Source organism: Equus caballus, chromosome 18 (assembly GCF_041296265.1).
Source record: "Equus caballus isolate H_3958 breed thoroughbred chromosome 18, TB-T2T, whole genome shotgun sequence".
Taxonomy (NCBI): domain Eukaryota; kingdom Metazoa; phylum Chordata; class Mammalia; order Perissodactyla; family Equidae; genus Equus; species Equus caballus.
This window is the reverse complement of record NC_091701.1, coordinates 20,421,515-20,443,856: the sequence shown is the minus strand read 5'-3', so window position 1 is coordinate 20,443,856 and position 22,342 is coordinate 20,421,515. Positions and strand designations below refer to the sequence as shown.

At 37.5% G+C, this 22,342-nt stretch overlaps 1 protein-coding gene across 2 annotated transcripts in view; it reads left to right on the top strand.

Moving 5' to 3' along the window:
- MCM6 (minichromosome maintenance complex component 6) overlaps window positions 1–22,342 on the top strand; it is a 31,352-nt gene extending 9,010 nt beyond the window's left edge. Inside the window, exons 5-17 of one of the 2 annotated variants that reach the window (XM_001489698.7) lie at window positions 843–1,008; window positions 1,286–1,431; window positions 2,246–2,396; window positions 4,625–4,766; window positions 8,780–8,921; window positions 9,897–10,004; window positions 11,032–11,187; window positions 12,991–13,119; window positions 14,342–14,503; window positions 16,119–16,254; window positions 16,839–16,994; window positions 19,078–19,217; window positions 21,916–22,342. In XM_001489698.7, the coding sequence (XP_001489748.2) occupies window positions 843–1,008; window positions 1,286–1,431; window positions 2,246–2,396; window positions 4,625–4,766; window positions 8,780–8,921; window positions 9,897–10,004; window positions 11,032–11,187; window positions 12,991–13,119; window positions 14,342–14,503; window positions 16,119–16,254; window positions 16,839–16,994; window positions 19,078–19,217; window positions 21,916–22,032 (1,851 nt within the window). In that variant the 3' untranslated portion in view covers window positions 22,033–22,342. The remainder of the gene's footprint in view (window positions 1–842; window positions 1,009–1,285; window positions 1,432–2,245; window positions 2,397–4,624; window positions 4,767–8,779; window positions 8,922–9,896; window positions 10,005–11,031; window positions 11,188–12,990; window positions 13,120–14,341; window positions 14,504–16,118; window positions 16,255–16,838; window positions 16,995–19,077; window positions 19,218–21,915) is intronic. The other variant, XM_023622844.2, reaches the window with a different exon arrangement.

The following is a 22,342-nucleotide window of genomic DNA, read 5'->3' as shown; positions in this document are numbered from 1 at the left end:
CCAACAATTTTGGGTAAGAGATGCTTTATATTTGAAAAAGAACATGATATAAAAACCAAATACAAAGTATGAATCTAGATTGGGTCTTCATTTGGAGAAAAAGAAAAAAACAGCTGTAATAAAGTACATTCTTGACGGCTTGGGAAATTTGAAGATGGACTGGCTAATAGAAAACATTATGGAATTAAATATTACTTAATTCTCCTGGTATGCTACTGGTCGTTACATAGAAGATTGTATTCTCAGAAGATAAGTGGTAAAAAATTTAGGGGTGAAATATCTTGCTGTTTACAACTTCTTTCAAATGATAGAGTAGACATATGTGTGTGTCGATGTAAGTAATGTTAATGGTTGCATTGAGGTAGGGGGTATAAAGTATATGAAATTTTTCATAAAATTTCCCTACAAATTTAGAGGAAGATGGAACACAGAACAGATGTTTAACTACATAGTCAATTTGAACAAAGAGAGAAAAAAGAAACTTTTTTTTTTTGAGGTAATGTTGATTTGTAAGATTATATAAATTTCAGGTGTACATCATTATGTTTCAGCTTCTGTGTAGACTACATCATGTTCACCACCAAAAGTCTAGTTTCCATCTGGATGGATGAATGCTTAAAGATACAACATTGTTTAATCAGTAAAAGTGCACCATTAGTAAATAGTTAAATAGATTAGATATAATCTTTTGCCTATTTGAAAGGAGTTTGAGGGTAGAGAATTGTTAAGATGAAGGTTGGCACGTGTAGAATATGTCCGTATTTGTGGCATTTAACTTAGAGTGTATGGCATTTGAAAGATAACTTCTCTCATTCTTGGCCATCTCTTTGTCTTGATTATAGGTTCGAATTCAGGAGACTCAAGCTGAGCTTCCTCGAGGGAGTATCCCCCGCAGTTTAGAAGTGATCTTGAGGGCTGAGGCTGTGGAGTCAGCTCAAGCTGGTGACAAATGTGACTTTACAGGGACACTGATTGTTGTACCTGACGTCTCTAAGCTTAGCACACCAGGTCAGTAATCTATGGGTGAAATTTAACAAATTCCCAGTTGCCTGAACTGCAGAAGAGCTAGCTTCTTGAATCTCCCTTGTCTTATTTTTGGCTACCAATCAGGGTGAGCAAGTATGATGAGAATAAAAACAACTTGATTTTGCTACAGAAAGTACTGTACTGAAAAATTTCAAAGGCTAAATTAAATCGTTGGATTTATGGGTTTTATTTGAGCAATTTTGGTTCTCAGCACCTTCAGTATTTGAGCTGTGAAACAACCTATCATTCGATCTTTTAGGAGCACGTGCAGAAACTAATTCCCGTGTCAGTGGTGTTGATGGATATGAGACAGAAGGCATTCGAGGACTCCGGGCCCTTGGTGTCAGGGACCTCTCATACAGGCTGGTCTTTCTGGCCTGCTGTGTTGCACCAACCAACCCAAGGGTGAGTCTTCTTAATGCAATGGCAAAGCTTAAGAAAGTCCTCCCCTGAGGCTCCCACAAGTTACAGGCTTCTGAACATCTGAGTTATCCAGTCAGTGTTAAAGGCAGGGGTTTGGGTTGAGATTTGATTCTTTAGTTTTAAAACCAAATCTTTCCATGTCTGTCTTTCTGACCTTGAGGAAAAGTCTTATTTTCATACATAAGAGCTCAATGCTTTAAGAGCATTGGTACAAATCATCCAGAGTGTTTTGTTTTGCTTTATTTTTTAATTATCATAGTTCCTCTGTCATGCTCCTGGAGAAAGCACAGACAGAAGGATTTAGTAATCTGGGAAGTAAAGTAAATGGCTGTTTCTGAGAGTGGTGGACTGTTAGTATTACAGTTGTTCCGAACTTGATTCTGTGTCCTGAATGGGAAAGCGGTGAGAAGGGGTTTGGAAAATTGTCCAGTATTGGAAAAAGAGGGGTGAAGGTAATACTCTGTTACTTCATTTTCATCTTCATATCAATGATTACTATTTTATTGTGGCTCATCTCTTGAGTATTCAAATTCATTTAGATAGCAATAGAGAACAGTGGTGATACCTTTTTGGTTGTTGTTTTTAATTCACTGGACAAACGACAAACTCTTTGGCATCTTAATTAACTGAGGCCTTAATAATTTGGGGTTTGTTTTTTTTTTTTTTTTAAACCTTTATAGTCAACGGATTCTGAAGTTGACTTCCCAGGCTATGTTTTGTTTGTAATGAAGTTCCTTCTCCTGTCACATTATTTGGCTGTGTTATAATACTTTTTTCTTTCTTCTCCACCTCTCAGTTTGGAGGGAAAGAGCTCCGAGATGAGGAACAGACAGCTGAGAGCATTAAGAATCAAATGACTGTGAAGGAGTGGGAGAAAGTGTTTGAAATGAGTCAAGATAAAAATCTGTACCACAATCTTTGTACCAGCCTGTTCCCTACTATACATGGTAAGGGTTCTGTCCATTTGTGACACTAACTTGAAATCAAAATAATGAATATAAAACAGCAACAAGTGATTTCTTAAAGCATACAAATCAGATCATGAAAGCTTTTTAGTGGGTTTAGAAGGGATCTTAAAAAGTCATTTACAGAAGGACAAATATATGATTCCACTTATAATACCTAGAATAGGCAAATTTGTAGAGACAGAAAATAGAAAGAGGTTACCTGATGGGGAGGTGAATGGGGGTTATTGTTTAATGGATAGTCTCTCTTTGGGATCAAGAAAAGTTCTGAAAATGAGTAGGAGTGATGGTTGTAAAACATAGTGAATGTACTTAATTCCACTAAACTGTACACTTAAAAATGATTGAAATGGTAAATTTTATGTTGTGTATATTTTACCACAATTTTTTAAAAAGAAAAAAATGGTCATTTAGTCTTCTTTTCCTGGCTTCAGGGCAGAACTGCACTTAAGTATTTTCCGATATGCTAGATTAATGTCCTGATCTTATTTTTCTTTTTAGTTTTCAGAGATGGAGATTTCATGGTGCTTCTTGGTTACATGTTCCTTTTGTGGTTTCCTCTTTCATGTTTTCTTGGCTCTTGGTTGCTAGCTGCTCACTGTCATTAAAATCCTCTTGTATTGAAGGATATGACTAAATTTTCATGCCTTCTGCTTTACCCTTGTTTTTTTCCATGCTTATCTTCCATACTCAATTGGAGTTATGGTAAGAACTCAGGAGATAAGTGTATTTCTCTTAGGTATATATTTTTAATCATTGAAAATTAACCTTTTTTTCTGTCTAAATATTTGGTCAATGAAATTGAACTAAAATCCTTTATGTTAGTAATCCTTTATAGATTTTATTGTGTCCTTCCTTATAGTAACTAGGTGTCAACATTTTTATGCTGCTCCACTCCCCCCCATAAATTAATCCATTGCTGTGTAACAGATTACCCAAAACTTAATGGCTTGAAACAACAAACATTATCTCATACAGTTTGTGGGACAGGAATTTGAGAGAGGCTTAGCTGGGTGGTTCTGGCTCAGTCTTTGATGAGGTTGTAGCCAAGACGTCAGCTGGACTGCAGTCAGCTAAAGGCTTAACTGGAGCTGAAGAATCCACTTACAAGGGGGCTGACTCACACAGCTTACCTGTTAGAGCTAGCTGTTAGCCGGAAGTCTCAATTCCTTGCCACATGAATCTCTTCCTTAGGGCTGTATGATTGTCCTCACAACACAGCGGCTGGCTTCCCCAAGAGCATGTGATGCCAGAGAGCCAAGCAAGGAGGAAGCAAAATACTTCTTGGGACCTAGTCTCAGAAGTTATACACCCTCACTTTCACCATATGCTAGTCGTTAGTAGCAAGTCTCTAAGTCGAGCCACACTTAAGGAGAGGAGAAATAAGCTCCATCTTGAAAAAAGGAGTATCCAAGAATTTGTGGACTATTTAGAAACTACCACACCTCTGACACATTTGTTTCATAGGTCATGAGTCAGAGAAATATTGTTTGTGGAATGGATTTTTGATCTTCTACTTTCAAAGAGTAGTTTGTGTAAATGTGCCTAGCACTTTGTTGATGGAGTTCACAGAAAGTCATAATAATTAACACAGAAAATTGTTTCTTTTAATAGCACATTTCTAAAGATCCAGTGTTTCTGTTTTTGTTAATTGTGCCTTTTCTTCTTGTATTGCATTTGTAAACAGTCCTTAGAAGCAGCTGCAAGTCACACTCGGCATCTTATTTAATCCATATCCTTTCAGTTAGCATGTATTTACATTCAGCACTGGTCACTGTTGGTGATACAAAAGATGTAAGTCATGGACCATTGTCTCAAACTCTTGATAGAACTACAAGACCTGCCATTAGGAAGAACTAGCAAATGTGGTAGGCTGTGGTGGACATAGTTTATTTATGGGGAGAGTTGAGGACAACGACATCGGGAAAGGCCTTGTGTAGGAAGTAGGACTTATGGACAAGGAAAGACTCTTAGAATGGTGAGCTTTCAGCAGCTGTGACATCGGTGGTATAGGTGAAGACACTGGGATGGTGGTTATGTGACTTTAAGTTCACAGAGCAAGAAACAAGATTAGAAGGCAGGTTATTTTTATTCCAGTCTTAGGCCTTGCTTCAGCTGTCTCTGCTCTTTTGATTGGTAAACATGCCTTTGTAGTTTCCTGTGAAACTGTTTAACCTCATGTTGAAAAATACCTTAAATTTTCGTTTCAGGCAATGATGAAGTAAAACGGGGTGTCCTTCTGATGCTCTTTGGTGGTGTTCCAAAGACAACAGGGGAAGGGACCTCTCTTCGAGGGGACATAAATGTTTGCATTGTTGGTGACCCAAGTACAGCTAAGAGCCAGTTTCTCAAGTAAGTGTTTGCTTGAGGTAATATAGCAGGAAAACCAAAGTGCATCGTTCCAGGCCTTCTGTGCTCCCAAGAATGCAGTCGCTGTGCCTTTACTAGAGCAGGAGTATATATTATGACTATGTCAAATATATAACTCTCTTATGTTACATACAACTTAATTTGTTTAATAGAATGTAACATTTTACAATGTTTTGGAATAGGGAAAAATTGCCTGTAATCCCAATCCCACATAGACTTCTTTTATTCTTTGTATAATCCTTGTATAAAAGTCTTTGAGTACAGGAATATTTTTGGGGTTTTTGGTGAGGAAGATTGGCCCTGAGCTAACATCTCTTGGTAATCTTCCTCTTTTGCTTAAGGAATATTGTCCCTGAGCTAACATCTGTGCCACTCTTCCTCTGTTTCGTATGTGGGACACCACTACAGCATGGCTTGATGAGCAGTGTGTAGGTCCACGCCCGAGATCTGAATCCACAAACCCTGGGCTGCTGAAGCAGAGCATGTGAATTTAACCACTATGCCACCAGGCCACCCCCAGGAATGTGTATTTTCATGGTTGTAAATCATAGCATACATATTTTAAATTTTCACTTAACCTAAGTATTTTTTCATGTTTATTTATTTTCACAATTGTTTTTTATTGGTGCGCTGTAACTTACAAAATCATTTCCCTACCCTGTTATTAGACAATTTAACAGAGTAGTTCATTTTAACAATTATAGATATTGGTACAGTGAACATCATAATGTGTATAAATTTTTTTTCCCCCTTTGGGTAAATTCCTAGGCATAGGATTGCAGAGACTAAGAATACAAACATCTTTCATGGTCTTAAACAGGATGTGCTTTCCAACAGCGGTGGTACAAGGATGAGACAGTTTATGCTAACCTTATCAGCATGAGTACCTCTTTAGCAATTTTTGCTTATTTTTAGAAGCTATAATAGTTACTTGCTTACCTTTCAAGCTTTTATGAAACTTAGAGGTCAAAATAATAGCAACCAGTTTTTGAGGACTTGCTGTGTGTGTGTGTGTTATGTCTTATCCTAGCAGCACCCAGACAGGCATATGGTATTATCTTTTTTTAGGCAGGCCAACAAAACTTCTCTTAGCCTCAGTAACTTGCCTGACTTTTCATACCTGATAATTGATGCTGAGCCATGAATATTAGAACTCAGATATATTTGACTGCAAAGCATGTGTTCTTTATACTATATCAAGCTACCTTTCCTTTATTTGTTTGGGAAATCGTTAACATGGGACTGTTCTAGAATATAGAATATTTTTCTTTGGAATTTTATAAATAAATACTGTTTCCTTCAAGTATGTCAGGGACTGAGTTCCAGATTTGAAGATCTGTGAATAGTCCTATGTTAAAAGGAATTCTTTTTTTTCTCATTTCCTCTGCTCCCGCCTCCCCCTACCACCACCACAAAAAGATGTACTACAGTGTTGCTTCTGTTAACAGTATTGTATTGTGCATGGTTATCTTAGACAAAAATAACCTTTTGTATCTAGTGGGGTTTCTAGTATCTTTATTGCAATATAATTTACATATCATAAAGTTTACCCCTTTAAAGTGTATGGTTCAATGGTTTTAGTATATTAACAGAGTTGTACACCAAACTAAGTTTAAAACATTTTGATCCCTCCAAAAGGAGTTCTGTACACACTAGCAGCCCCTCCTCGTTCTCTCCCCCAGCCACAGGCAGCTGCTCCTCTACTTCAGTGTCTCTGTCTGGACATTTCGTATAAACGGAATCATATGCTATGTTGTCTTTGTGACTGCCTTCTTCCATTTAGCTTAATGTTTTCAAGATTCATTCTTGTTCAGCATGCATCAGCACTTCAGTTCCTTTTATTCCCAGTGATATTGTCATACGTATATTACCGCATGTAATTCATCAGTTAATGGACATTTGAATGTTTCTACTTTGGCTTTTATAAGTAATGCTGCTATGAACACTGGTGAATAAGTTTTTACCATTTTTGTGTGTGTGTGTGGTACAATATATATCAAATTTACCATTTAAACATTTTTATACGTACATTTCAGTGGCATTAAGTACATTCAAGTTGTGCAGCCATCACCAACATCCGTCTTCAGAACTTTCTCATCTTCCCAAACTGACACTCTATTCCCATTAAACAATAATTCCCCCTTCTCTGTCCCCTAGAAATCACCATTCTACTTTCTGTCTCTGAATTTGATTATTCTAGGTCCCTCATATGGTGGAATCATACAGTATTTGTCCTTTTATGACTGGCTCATTTCACTAGCATAGTGTATTCAAGGGTCATTTACGTTGTAAAATCTCTCAGAATTTCCTTTTTAAGACTGAATAATGCATTCTTCATTGTATGTATTTATCATATTTTGTTTATCCATTCATCCATCAATGAACATTTGGGTTGTTTCCATCTTTGAGCTATCGTAAATAATGCTGTTGTGAACATTGGCTTACAAGTATCTGTTTAGGTACTTGCTTTTGATTCTTCTATACTTTAAATTCAGTTCTCTTAAGTTTGGGTCCTTGATCCATTTTGAGTTAATTTTTGTATATGGTGTGAAGTCGGGGACCAGCTTTATTCTTTTGTATGTGGATATCCAGTTATCTCAAAATCAAGACTGTTCTTTTGCCCCATTGAATTGTTTTAGTACTCTTGTCGAAAATCAGTTGACCATAAATATGAGGGGTTATTTCTGGATTCTCTGTTATATTTCATTTATCTTTATGTCTGTCCTTAGGCCAGTACCGCACTGTCTTGATTACTATAGCTTTGTAGTAAGTTTTTAAATCAGGAAGTGTGGGTCATGCAACTCTTCTTTTCTTCCCCCCAGATTGTTTTAGCTATTCTGAGTCCCTTGACTTTCCATAGGAATTTTAGAATCAGCTTGTAAGTTTCTACAAAGAACCCAGCTATGATATTAAGAGGAATTGCATTGAATCTGTAGATCAGTTTAAGGTGTATTGGCTTTTTCACATTAAGTCTTCTGATCTGTGAACATGGAATATCTTTCCATTTATTTAGGTCTTTCATTTCTTTCAGCAGTGTTTTGTAGTTTTCAGGGTATAGGCTTTCATTTCTTTTGTTAAATTTGTTTCTAAGTATTTTATTCTTTTTGATGCTATTGTAAGTGGAACTGGTTTCTTATTTTCATTTTTGGGTTGTTCATTGCAAGTGTATAGAGATACAATTGATGATCTTTGATCTTGCAGAACTCATTTATTCGTTCTGTTTTAGTGAATTCCATAGGATTTTCTTATAAGATCATGTCATCTGCAAATAGTGATAGTTGTTTTTCTTTTCAAATCTGGGTGCTTTTTTCTTTTTCTTGCTTACTTGCCCTGCCTAGACCATTCTGTATAATGTTGAACAGGAGTGGTGAGAGCAGGCATCTGTGTCTTGTTCCTGATCTTAGGGGGAAAGCATTCAGCCTTTTACCATTAAGTATGATGTTAGCTATGGGTTTTCATAGATGCCCTTTATCAGGTTGAGGGAAAGTCTCTTCTATTTCTAGTTTGTTAAGCTTTTATCATGAAAAGGTGTTGGCTTTTGTCACATGCTTTTTCTACATCCATTGAGACAGCTCTTTTACAATCTTAACATGGCGTATTACTGATTTTTAGATGTTAAATCAACATTGCATTTTTGGAATAAATCTCACATTCAGCTTTTTCTTGTTTTGTTTTTTAAGTTCATGGCCTTCTAATAGATTGTTGTTGCTAAACTATTTACTATTAAAGACTTCTTTTAAAATTGATGTTTTTGTCATGTATGAACTTCATCTTCCATTTGACAGGAATGGATTTAAATCTATATCAAAGGCCAGAGGAGATAAGGCTTTCTACTTGATGTATGGCATCGGTCTTTATGAATTGCTTAAGCTTAATGCCTTTCTCAAATGTTTTTTAAGAAACTTAAATTCTTAATTGATATAAATCCTGTCAGCTGACATTCCTGGAAAGGAGGCTTGTAGTCACATATTAATGAATATGATAACCTTGAACAGGCACGTGGAGGAATTCAGTCCCAGAGCTGTCTACACCAGTGGGAAAGCATCCAGTGCTGCTGGCCTAACAGCAGCTGTTGTGAGAGATGAAGAATCTCATGAGTTTGTCATTGAGGCTGGAGCTTTGATGCTGGCCGATAACGTAAGAACATTTTACACTCTTGGATGTAAAGAAAGCAGAATAGCCCCTATCAGTAGAGGCGTATAAGTTTCTGTTAAAAAGATGTCCTTAAAAAAAAGTATTTTTAGTAAATCATAGTCTGATTAATCTAGAATTTAATTGGGATTGTCATCATTAATCAGCACTTTTGAACCTGTCTAGATTGTATTGCTTGCCCTGAGCATGTGTAGTTACTGTGACTTGTACTTCCCAGCAGTTTTTCCTTTCTAGACTCTGACACCCCTTTGAGTATGTCTGTTGCATTTTACATGTATTTGACATAGATCAATTAGCTCTGTGAATTTATACAAGTTGTAGTTATACATGCTTGTAAACATTATGTTCCAACTTCACCCTTCACTTTCCAAGCCTAAAATCAATGCTGAGGCGACCCAGAATATTTTGACCTTGAGATTTACACAGTGTTTTGTTTTGTTTTGGTTTGGGTTTTGGTGAGGAAGATTGGCCCTGAGCTAACATCTGTTGCCAATCCTCCTCTTTTTCCTTGAGGAAGATTGTCCCTGAGCCAACATCTGTGCCAATCTTCCTCTATTTTGTATGTGGGATGCCAACACAGCATGGTTTGATGAGTGGTGTCTCGGGCTGCACCTAGGATCTGAACCCGCAAACCCCGAGTCGCCAAACCAGTTTGTGCGAACTTAACCACTACACCACTGGGCCAGCCCCTACACAATGTTTTGATGTTGAGTAAAAGTGCAATGAGTGACTTTCTGTTTTTCAGTCTTGCTGTTAGTTTAAAATGAGTCAAAGCGGGTAGTTCCTTCTACCTCGGAGATCTATTGAACTATCTTACTCTAGTAGAGAGAATTGGGATTGTTTACTTGCCTATCTTCCAGTCGTTTAGAGAATGGAAAGGTCTCTGTAGTAGCAAACTTTGAGCTTACTTGCCATTTGACATCTGAAAGAATTTCTTAGACTAGATTTGCTTGGTTCCAGGGTGTGTGTTGTATTGATGAATTTGATAAGATGGATGTGCGGGATCAAGTTGCTATTCATGAAGCTATGGAACAGCAGACCATCTCCATTACGAAAGCAGGAGTGAAGGTAGGTGTGTTCTTCTGTTCACTGTCCTGTGCCTTAGCCTTGTAGATTAATGCAGCTCCAGAGACATTCACTGGCTGAAATGCATTACTTCAACATGAAACCTGTTGTTTGAAATAGAAAACACAGCCCTGAGGATTATTAATCCAAATTATAGGTGCTACTTAGGGTACTGTGAAAATGTATTGCTGTGATAGAGAGTAGAGGTGAAGTTTTTAGCACTTCTCTTCTCAAAATTTCCACAGAGCTTCTGTGTTCTTTAATAAAGCATGCTTCCAATTGTAACAAAAATAATCAAACTTGACAAATTATTTAATGAAAATAATAAGTACAACATTGTAACCAGCATTAGAGAGAAACAAAAATTTTTAAATAAAATTAATATATTCAAGTAATTAAGGAAAATTTAAGCAGTATACTAAAATATAAATTAAAAAGAGAAATCTTCCCCTGCAACTCCCCGCACCAATAAATGCTCAGAAGTACCTGCTGAGTTTATGCCCCTTTCAGGAATATCTTATACATAAATAAGCATAATATGTACAGTTTTATTTCTTGGTCATTTAACTTCTTAGTCTTATTTTGGCGAGCTTTCTATATCAGTACATATTAGATCCACTGTGGTTTTTTATTACTCCATGGTTTTCAAGTGTAGGTACCCCAATTTGGCTTATTAGACTCTTATAGAGTGACATGTGGGTCCTTTCCAGCCTTTGTATTACGAACAATCTTCTAGTAAACATCCTTGAATACATATCTTCCTGTACCTAGCTGCAAGATAAATTCCTAATAAGAAATGGCTGGCTTAAAGGGTATGCATATCATACCACCACCATCCTGTGGGAGTGCCTATTAGCACGCTATGTATTATCACATTTTAATTTTGATGGTTCAATAGATGAAAAGTGATATCTTATTATTTTGGTTTGCATTTAGTTAATTATGAGTGAGATTGAGTATTTTGTCATGTGTTTATTAGATATTCCAGATGTCTTTTTAAACCTGTCATGATTCTTTCTTTTGTGGTCAGGCTACTCTGAATGCCAGGACGTCCATTTTGGCAGCAGCAAACCCAATCAGTGGACATTATGACAGATCAAAATCATTGAAACAGAATATAAATTTGTCAGCTCCCATCATGTCCCGATTTGATCTCTTCTTTATACTTGTGGATGAATGTAATGAGGTAACCACATGAGCTGTCGCTCTTAGCTTCTTTGTTACTTCCAATTTGAGTAATTGAGTGAGACAGGCTGGAAGTTGTATTCCTGAACAGCTGGTGCATGTATTTGCATTGACCTTTCATTTCTCTCAGAGTGGCCCAAGATTGGGCAAAGGATTTTTATTAAGCAATTCAAAATAAAGTCACTTGAATTACTGGTGTGTGTGTGTGCACGCGTGCGAGTGTGAGGAAGATTGGCCCTGAGTTAGCTGACATCTGTTGCCAATCTTCCTCTTCTTGCTTGAGGAGGACTGTCACCGAGCTAACTCTGTGCCAGTCTTCTTCTATTTTTTCCATGTGGGACACTGCCATAGCGAGGCTTGACAAGTGATGCTAGGTCCATCCATACCCGGGATCCGAACCTGCAAACCTAACCACCATGCCACCGGGTTGGCCCCTGTTTTTTAATTCACAAAAGAAAAAAAGAAAACATATTACAATTAATTCCCAGCTATACTTTTTTAAGATTTTTATAAGAATTTTTTTCTTTCATTGGGTGTGGTGGTTTTTGGGGTTTTTTTGGGTTTTGTTCAAATCATGAGTCATTTGTCCTCCTGTATCTTCCCATCAAGTTGTTGAATGTGTATCACGTTTTTTTCTTAATTATGTAACTTTTAAGATTGAATGTAAAATTGTGGATTTGCTTGAATTCTAACATGTTAGTATTAGAGATATTTATACTTAGACTTAAATATTTAACAACATTGCACAGCTAAGATGTGCGCAGAATTACAGAATGACATTCTGTAGAAGCTAGTATCATAGGCTCTACTTTTAATTGTTGAGCATGCATTAGGCACAATGCCCACCTCTTGCTTACAGTGAAACTTTAAATGTTAGCTAAATAAGAGTTGCCTTCCAGTATGTGAATGTTTGGAAAGTTTTAGTCTTTTATGTTTTGGTTTGTTTTTTTCCTTCACAAATCCATATAACTATTTGACCCAAACTCCCCCATCCCCCATAGTTGAAACTTGTCTGATTTTCATATGTTCCTGTTTGTACATGATTCATTAAATTAATTTTTAACCTTTTGTTGGAAATAATTTCAAACTTACAGAAAAGTTGCAAGAAATAGAGTAGTGCATATAGCACCCATATACTCTTTATTCAGTTCACATATTAACAATTGGCCCTATTTGCTTTATCATTTGCTGTCTATATCTCTATGTTTTTCTGTACCATTTGAGAGTAAATTGCATATTTTTAGTATGATTTTATTTTCTTCAATGTTAATAACAATTCTATGATGATTATCTTCATATATTCATAAGCTGCAATATAATGTAGTGGCTCAGAGCCTGGACTCTGAAGGTAGACTGTTCAAATCCTGGCTCCATCACTTACTAATTACTATGTTGGGCAAGTTACTTAACCTCTCTGGGCCTCACTTTGCTCATCTGTAAAATGAGGATAATATTACCTACCTAATAAGGCTTTTGTGAGGGTTGCATGAGTTAATGCTTCTAGATACAAGGCAACAGTGCCTGGCATACACTGGTGGCCCTAGAAATCTTAATTCTGCTATTATGATTAAAGTCAGTTAATTCCTTCAGGAATATTCTTAGAGTAGAGCAAAGGTATGCATCTAAAATTTTGATTTTAAATGAAACTGGTACCAAACTTTCCTCAGAAACTTGATACCCATTAACACATCTTTCAGTGACATATTACAGCTTGTTTTTAGCTGTCAATAATTTCTTAATGCCTGGGATAGTCTGAAGTGGATATTGCTGTGGCTGATCAAAGTGATTTTCTTATTTGAATTAGGTTACAGATTATGCTATTGCCAGACGTATAGTAGACCTGCATTCAAGAATTGAGGATTCGATTGATCGTGTCTACTCCCTTGATGATATCAGGAGGTATCTTCTTTTTGCAAGACAGTTTAAACCCAAGGTAACCTGCGCTTTTGTACTGTAATAGGGCATGGTGGGCATATGAAAGTGGCATTTTCACAAAAAGCTTATATGGAAATTAACTGAACCTGTACTTGGTTGGGTTTTTTGTTTGTATGTGTTAAGAACAGCTTGTTTCTTCAGAGAGAGCTGAGAAAAGGGAATTTTAAAAAAACTGAATAATTCTATTGCTTTTACTTGTTAGGTGCTAATAGAAAGATTTTTATGGGTAAAGAGTTTTGAATAACCAAATAACGTAGGACGTCCTTTTATTTCAACCATTATTCCTAAGAATCTTAAAACTGTGTATGTGCTTAAATCCATAGTCTACCGAATGCTCTCCAGTCTGTGTGAGGAAAAGCTTGGATCCCTCCAGGTCATTGTGAGGAATGTGAATTACTGTTTTACAGTAATTGATGTAGTTCATTGGGTTGAATCTGCACTGGACCCAGGATACTCCCTTGGGCATTTATTTTTGGAATAAACCTCGTAATGCATCTGTTTTGTTTGGCATTTTTCTAAAATAGAATATGAAAAGAAAAGATTCTGGTTGAGTTTTTTGGACTATGGTCTAGCTTGACTTTTGGGAGTTACCTTAGATTTTAATTATCCCTCACCTTCACTTGATTATCCGTAATATTGGGATTGACCCTCACTGTCCCCAAAGAAGCTCAGTCATTAAAAACTAAGGGTGATGGGTCCCTTCTCTGTGAGAGGCATTTGTTCCCCGTATGTACTGGTCCCTCTGTGACTTTGGCATCCTTCCTTGATGTATTGAGTTCCTTGCTCTGAAAAACTGAGGGTTTTTTCCTATGCCTCACTTTGTTGTTATTATTCAACAAATAATAAAATTTACTGAAATAGGTGGTGTATATATATATTGACTTTTTCTCAGAGACAGCATGGGTTAATTAACTGAGCCTCAAGAATAGCCTGAGCATTAATTTGTTTAATGAGCTTTGGCATTTTTTAGAAATGGCCATTTGCTTAAATACTAATCCTGCTGTCTTCCTATTCATAAAATTGACACATGGAATTCACAGGCCCCTTTAGTGTTAATTTATTTTTGAAAGGCATTTCAGTCTTATTTCTTTGTCATTGACTTCAGAGTTTTGACTCTCTCAGTTCCCCAAAGTGTCTCCACCTGGAAGGCTCTTAAACTTAGGTTTAACGCAGCTCTCATTAAGTAGAAGTGCTCTCACTTGAGTGATGTTCTGAAACAGATTTCTAAAGAGTCAGAGGACTTCATCGTGGAACAGTATAAACGTCTCCGGCAGAGGGATGGTTCTGGCGTAACCAAGTCTTCATGGAGGATTACAGTGCGGCAGCTCGAGAGCATGATCCGCCTGTCTGAAGCGATGGCTCGGATGCACTGCTGTGATGAGGTCTCAAAGTCACCTTAGCATAAGGAGGAGGAGAAACCGACTTGTTGGCTTATAAGCATGTATTTAATCTTTGGTACAGGACATACCGGCTTTCGCTGCAGATGTATTTTTGTATAACTATTGAGTGCTCATAGGATGCGTGACTCTGGGATTTCTCCCTTTGAGAAGGTTGCTGTCGATCATTTATTGAGTGCAGTAGTTACATTAATAGTAATGAGATAATGATGTCAAGGATTATGAGTACGTATAGAAGTGAGTTACCGTTCATGCCATTCATTCAAGAAAAATTAGTTTAAACTCTACAATGTGCTAGGCCTCTGGGCTGGGGATACAGATAGGATAAGGTAGCCCCCGGCCTCAAAGGGAACTCTCCCCTTAGGTTTGTGTAGTGTTTGGTTATTAAACTGTCCATGTCATTGGGTATTTAGAGAGCAAATGCGGAGCAGGGTAGAAGGGCATTCAAGCCCTCATCTCTGCTTCAAGCAAAGCAGCCCTGCTTTTACTTAGCTTTATATATTAAACAGTGTAAGATTTTATTTGAAGAAAGAGTTGGCTATTTTTCTTTTGATAGTATGATTGAGGTATAATTTACATCAAAGAAAATGTGTAGCTTTGACTTTTTACATATACCCTTGTGACTATCGAGCTCAAGATAAAGAACGTTTCTATCATCCCAGAAAGTTCCTTTGTGCCCTTTTTCAATCTTAGCCCCCTTCCCACAAGTAACCAGTGTTCTGATTTCAATCACCATTTCTATCCCTATAGATTCAGTTTTTGTCTTTTTTTCTTTTTATTTAATTTTTCAAGTTCTCTGATATGGTGCTTTGCTCTTTACAAAGTACTTTCACGCTGTCTTATTTGATATTTTTTGATTCACCTGACATTTAATGGACATCTTTGTGGGATAAGAGATGAATAAGAGAGCCCCTGCCTTCCATTGCTGATAATCTGGTAGGAGCAAGACATACATTTAATTAAGCATGTGAAATACCAGAGGGAGGATATTATTATGGAGTGTCACCAGCAAAGAGTGCAGAGATTAATTCTTTCCTAAAGAAGGGGAAGGGTTTAGGGAGGTGCCAACATTTAAACTTGATCACTGCAGGGTATGTAGAATTTTGATAGACTTTTTTAGAGTGAAGGTCGAAAGTTTTGCAAGAGTGAAGGGTATCTGGAGGAATATAGTGGGATCTGCAGAGAAGGAATAGGTCATGGTGGAGGGGAATTCGTAAAAATCAGGCTTCTTTAAAATTCTTTAAAAACCATGGTTCTATTCAAAATATATTACGATACACATCTAAAAAAGTAAATAAATAAAACAAACCATGGTTCTTCATTTCTGCCATTTGTACCCTTTTTTTCATTGTGATGTTTCCTAAGTTGTGTTTTATAGAACTAACCTGTGTGAGAGGAATCTCTAATAGATTTTTCTTTCTTTTTGTCACTCTTTTTCACCATTCTGGTGAATTTATGGTGCTATCTCATATCTTATGTGTGTGTGTGAGAGCAGAGGCTGTGAGAAAACCAATATACCACTATGACTCTGTATGGAGAAAATCTGTTTGCTCTGTCAAGAAGAGTGACTTACTGATTTGCCGCTTCTTGGTTGGTTTAGGTCCAGCCTAAACACGTGAAGGAAGCTTTCAGGTTACTGAACAAATCAATCATTCGTGTAGAAACACCTGATGTCAATCTGGACCAAGAAGAAGAGGCCCAGATGGAGGTAGATGAGGGCCCAGATGGCATCGATGGTGAGTCGTTTGTTCATGACTGTTCTGGAGTTAGGGACCAGAATGTCCTCTGAGACATCACAGTAAAAGTGCACTCTTTGGTGGTTATGAAGTCTGTCTAGCAAAGGGAAAAATGGATCTTGAATTTTATTAACTGTTTACAAGTTAAAATACAATTAAATAGCTGATATAAAATATATATGCTTAAAAGACTGAAAGAAAATATACCAAAATGATGATAGTGGACTTAATTCCTTTGGGCTTATTTGTATTGTTATTTTGCTTTTGAATTAAAAACTTTCTCAAGTACGTTAGAACAGACACAGCAGAAATTTAAGTTTTGTCTATAATGTTGTAAATGCACTTTTAGATTATGAAATCTTTCTGTCTCCCATCATTCCCATTCCTTCCTAATTATTTTTTGCTTTCACTAGTAGCATTTACAAATTTGCTTCTAATTTATTTGTAAAACTACTAAACACGGAGTATGACTATATGCTTGTTTCGAAATTAGTATTAAAATATAACTAGTACATTTATAAACATTTGATAGGGGAGTGTTGGAGGCACAAAACTAATATTCAGAAGGTTAATATTTCACCTAGGTCGTGCTGACAGCCCTGCTCCTGTGAATGGAATCAACGGCCATGGTGAAGACATAAACCAAGATTCTATTCCGAAGGCCTCCTTAAGGCTGAGCTTCTCTGAATACTGCCGAATCTCTAACCTTATTGTGCTTCACCTCAGAAAGGTGGAAGAAGGTGAGTGTGCTAATGCTGCTCACATGCTCAGCCCTTTGCATAAAGTCTATTGGCACAAACCACTTCTGATTGCTACAGATTGTATTGTTGTGTCAGAAGAAATGATAAATTGTTAGACAAGGTCACTTTAGCAAAGGGTATCTACAGAGTATGCCAGCCTGGACGTTTCCCCACAAGTTCATCGTCAGGCAAAGGTTTATGGATAATTCTTGTTAATGTCCTTGGCCTATTTTAATTTGGGATTATTTGGGATAATACTGCAGAATTTGGGATCTGATAATGTATAAAGAAACACTGAACAAATGGCTTTTTGTTTTGTTTTGTTTTGGTGAGGAAGATCAGCCCTGAGCTAACATCTATGCCGATCTTCCCCTATTTTGTATGTGGGACACTGCCACAGCATGGCTTGATGAGTGGTGTGTAGGTCTGTGCCCAGGATCCAACCTGTGAACTCCGGCCCACCTAAGCGGAGCACACGAACGTAACTGCTATGCCACTGGGCTGGCCCCTAACAAATGTTTTTACAGATGCAAAATCACTGTTCCTTACAATGGCTTTGTTTAAAATGGATAGACTCCTAGAGTATTTATATTTCATAGGCAAGTAGTTGAACTCAAAAGCCTATATTAGCCAAGTATATTCCAATCTAGAAATTGAAATAAAGATCCTCATTTCTCCATAGGAAAGTGTAATATCTAGGCATTAGTGTGCTTCCTGCCCCTAACTGCTTTACCATGCTATTCCAAGTTTTATCAACCTGTAGTTAGCCAGAAAGCAGAAGGAAAATGATGAATTCAAGGAGTCGAACTTGAATTTCAGTTTGGTGGTTAACCATCGGGTAATTCTTATTTAAAAGTTCCAATATGCTGGCTTCCGGACATTCTGTTTCATCACAGTGTCTAATCTGCAATGGAAGAAGAGAACACCAGAGGTTGTCTTAGCTTCATAAAGATTTGAGCTCTTTACTTTCTGCCCTCACTCCCTTGGGAACTGTGGGTCAGTGGGAAGGAGGAGAGAAGGCAGTAAAGGGGCCACTAGGACAGACAGGTTTTAGCCCCACTCCCTTCTAAAAAGATTCGGGAGCTCACATGTTCTTGTGTTCACGTTACTTCATTAGTCTCTTTCTCTCTGGTGCAACTAAGTTTTAAACATGGCAAACAGCTGATGGAGCAAGGATATGATTAGCACCCAGACGCTGTCTGCATTCCACAGATAAATTCTGCTAGGTCTTCTTCCTTGCCTTAAAAAAAGAAAAACACTGTTCACCCAGCCAAGTAAGTTATTAATTCTCAGCTGTTCTCTAGTCCAGCACAGGGAGCACAACTTTAAACCAAGGACGTCACTTCCCCAGGAACATTTGAAGAAACCACTGAAGTGTAGCCCATAAAAAAAATTTTTCAAAGGCATTATCATTGTAAAACTAGAGTTTTCCTATTTTGAATTCTCATTTTATTAGCAATTCCTAGAATCAAGACTAAGTAGAGTTTTCTTTTATTATACTTTATTTCTGTGATAGTTATATTATCTATGTTCCACCATTTCTTGTGAATTTAGAGTTCTGCTTTAGACTCTAGGCAGACAGGAGTAAATTAGTAACTTTTTGTTTTGAGTGACCACTCATGGATTTCAATTCTTGATTGACCTCAATTTCATAGTCTTCCCTTTTCCAAAGAGGAAAAGTTATATTTAAACAGTTTTTCGTGCTGTTGCTTAATTCCTAATTTATGCTTTCAGTTGCTGTTGACAAACATTCTCATAGGTGATGAAGGATAAGAAGATGAAGGAAACACCTTCTTCCTTTGAAATCTTAATAGCTTTAAGAAACTTGTTTCTTATAGTGTCTATTTTATTAGATTTTTCTCTTCGGGATAAAATAAGGCATACTTTAATACAAGTAATATGACAGGTTATTTCAGGCTTGTGCTGGAACATTGCAAATCTTATTTCAGGAGATGTGGTTTCTGACAGGTTGATGGTTATCTAATCTGTACATTATCTTGTTGTGTATGCAAACTCCAAGAACTGGCAATACAATTTGCTAGGAGGATAATTTAATCCTTTTAAAATGTATTTTTTGTTGCAGAAGAGGATGAGTCGGCATTAAAGAGGAGTGAGCTTGTTAACTGGTACTTGAAGGAAATCGAATCAGAAATAGATTCTGAAGAGGAACTTATAAATAAAAAGAGAATCATAGAGAAAGTCATTCATCGACTCACCCACTACGTACGTACAGAACTGCACTTGCTCAAGTATTAATGAGGGAGGGAGTTCATGCCTCCTATCTGTGTAGGTCCATTAGGTGTTCATTTATTTTGAATCATTAGCATCTAGTCAGAATTAGGAGCTATAAAACAAGAGAGAATTAACAGCAATTAATTGATTTATTTCCTCTGCTAAAATAAACAGAACTTAAGTTAAATCTGGGAAGGTGGTTTTAGGGTCTTACTACTGGAGTGTTTTTAACTTTTTGTTTTCCACTCCCATTACCATAAATCTTTAAGCATCCTGACCACTCACCTATTTTCTACGTTTCATCTTCCTCATACCTTTACCTCCCACGTTACCCAGCTTACAGTCTATGGTCCATCTCATAATAACCCTTTGACCCTCAACTTGATTCTCTCTCTGTTTTACTTGCTTGGCAATACCCCAGCCTTGGTTAGTCTAATTCTTTTTCTCTACCTATATCCAAGCAGTTTAAGTATCTGGAGAAAAGCGTACAACCACGTGTCCATTCTTATCGTAAATTCATGACCACAGTTCTCAAGTGGACAGTTCTTTACTTCTGTCTTAGTGACCTCACAGTTGCACTGCCCAATGCTGTTACTTTCCCCTAGTTAGTTCATTGTCCCACTCCCTTAAAGGACCACTACATGCATACTTTCTCTCTGCTCAAATCAATTGGTCGTTCTCCGTATTTAACCTGTCAGCAGCATTTGTCACAGTTGATCACTCCTAGAAATACTTTGTTCACTTGCCTTCTGAGTCACCGTATTCTCCTGGGTTTACTCCTGTCTCCTTGGTTTTTCCTCTTGATCTCTTCCTGAGTCTTTCTCTTGTCTCTTTTTGGAGTACTGCGCTCAGTCCTCAGACTTCTTTTCTATTACATTTATTACCTAAGTGATCTCATTTCATTCTATGAATTTAAACCCACCTGCTGATGACTCCCAGATTTATGTCTCCAGCTCTCACCTCTCCTCTAAATTCCAGGTGTATGTAGCCAGCTGCCTACCTGCAAATTAATAGGCACCTCACACTTAACGTGTTCAAAACACTTCTCTCCCCGCTCCAGTGTTCCCATTTACTCAGCGGCTGTAGGCCACACACCTTAGAAGTTTCCTTGATTCCATTTTCCCCTCACAACTTTTCCTTCTAGTAGCAAACCCTGTGAGCCCTGCCTTCACTGTGCGTATTCTCACCATCTTCACATCCACCCATGCTTGGACTTCCATAGGAGCCTCCAACTGCCCGCCCTTGTATTGGCTCTCTGCCCAGCAGCCAGACAGATATTTTAACAAATCAAATTGTTTTAGTGCCCTTCCTTCCAGTTCTTCCCTCACGTTTAGGATAAAACCAGTCTCCATACTGTGGCCTGCAGAACCCTCCACGGTCAGCCCCGGGTCACCTCGCTCACCTCATTTCCTAGCACTCTTCCCCTTGGCCATCTTTGTTGAAGAATTGAATTTTTCTGTTCAAATGGCAGAGATTCAACCGTCCTACAGTTCTCTTCACAGTACTCAATATATAAATTTTATAGGTGTCACATATCAGGGTTTGTCACCTGTGGGAATCAATGAGTGTATGATTAGTTGTGTGTTGAGGGGTGGTGACAACAGCTACTCAGGTCGGAATTTAATAAGTGATATGTATGAAAATAAAGCTGAACTGGGATGGTGCGTGCCCAGAGTTGTCTTCCTAGTGGTGGGCAGTGTGTTGAACCAGGCCAGCTCTTCCCTCCATAGTGCCTCCCAGGACCAGTGTAAGATAAACTGACCAACACACAAAATTCACATTGGGACACATTCTAAAATCAACTGATCTAAACTGGGGTTACCTTTTTCAGTTTGACTCACCACCTGAGCTAACTCGCTACAAAAGACTAGCGAACTTGTACTGTGCTGATCAAACGTGCTGCCTTTGAGGGTGTGTTAGTACATAGAGTGAGTGCTTGAAAGTGTCCAGTGCCTCTTAGTGGCATTAGTGCTCATACTGTGGGACTTCCCTACCTTCTTAGGATCAAATCACTATTCTCTGAGTTTCTCGGTATGGGTTTGGCTAGGAGTCCTTCTCATTTGTGAAAATTTGAGACTGACTGATAAGAACATTGTGGCTTGAACTGTTATCAAGATTTCTAAGACACATGGCATGTTCTACTTTTTTATTAGTTAATAGCTCAGAGTGAAAATCTTCCTATGTTAATTATCTTTAGATTCTACATCTAACTGAGTTATGAATGAATGGTACATGAAAGAGTTCAGTGGCCAGTGATTTAAACTTAACATATTACTAAGTGAAAGTGAACACTTTTATCAGTGATAAACATATTTAACAGAGGATTTTACACAATTTCATAATCTTAAAATTCATGCATTATGTTCATTCTTTTTTGAAATTATAGGTACAAGTACTAGGTGTAATATGCCAAGAAACCTTATTAAAGTCACAATGTCTGTTGAGTTTACTTATATATTTTTTAATTTTTCAAAAGAGGTTTATGGTATGAAGAGGTGTATATTCTAAGGAGAAGGATTTAGCAGAACCTTGTTAATGATTTTAAGGTATCGTCCTTTTTCTAGGAGTTTCTAGCGGGGAAATGAAAGAAAATGTTAGTAGCATACATTAAGAAAAAAACTCAAGTCCTGTGTATCTGGGGACTTCTGTAATACTGCTGGAGACCTGAAGACAAATCTTTCTTTCATAGGATCATGTTCTAATTGAGCTCACACAAGCTGGATTGAAAGGCTCGACAGAAGGAAGTGAGAGCTATGAAGAAGATCCCTACCTGGTGGTTAACCCTAACTACCTGCTTGAAGATTGAGGTATTGAAAGTAGCTAACCCGAGAAACTGCAGCCTGCTGCCCCCTGGCCTGAGTCTGCATGGAGCTCTCCTAGAGAGAGGAATGCTTCTGGGAGTGATGCTTCAGGAATAAGAACAGAATTTGGATGGTTGTGTCATGTTTCTGTCATACGCTTTTATACCAACACAGGCTTTAGCCCTTTGTTTACTGTGCTGCTTTTCATGTGTAGGAGGGGGTCTGTTACTTATGATGTGTGTATCTTCCTGGGAAAATAACTTTTTCAATTACCAACTGCTGCTTTTTAATCAAAATAAAATAACTGGTTCTGCA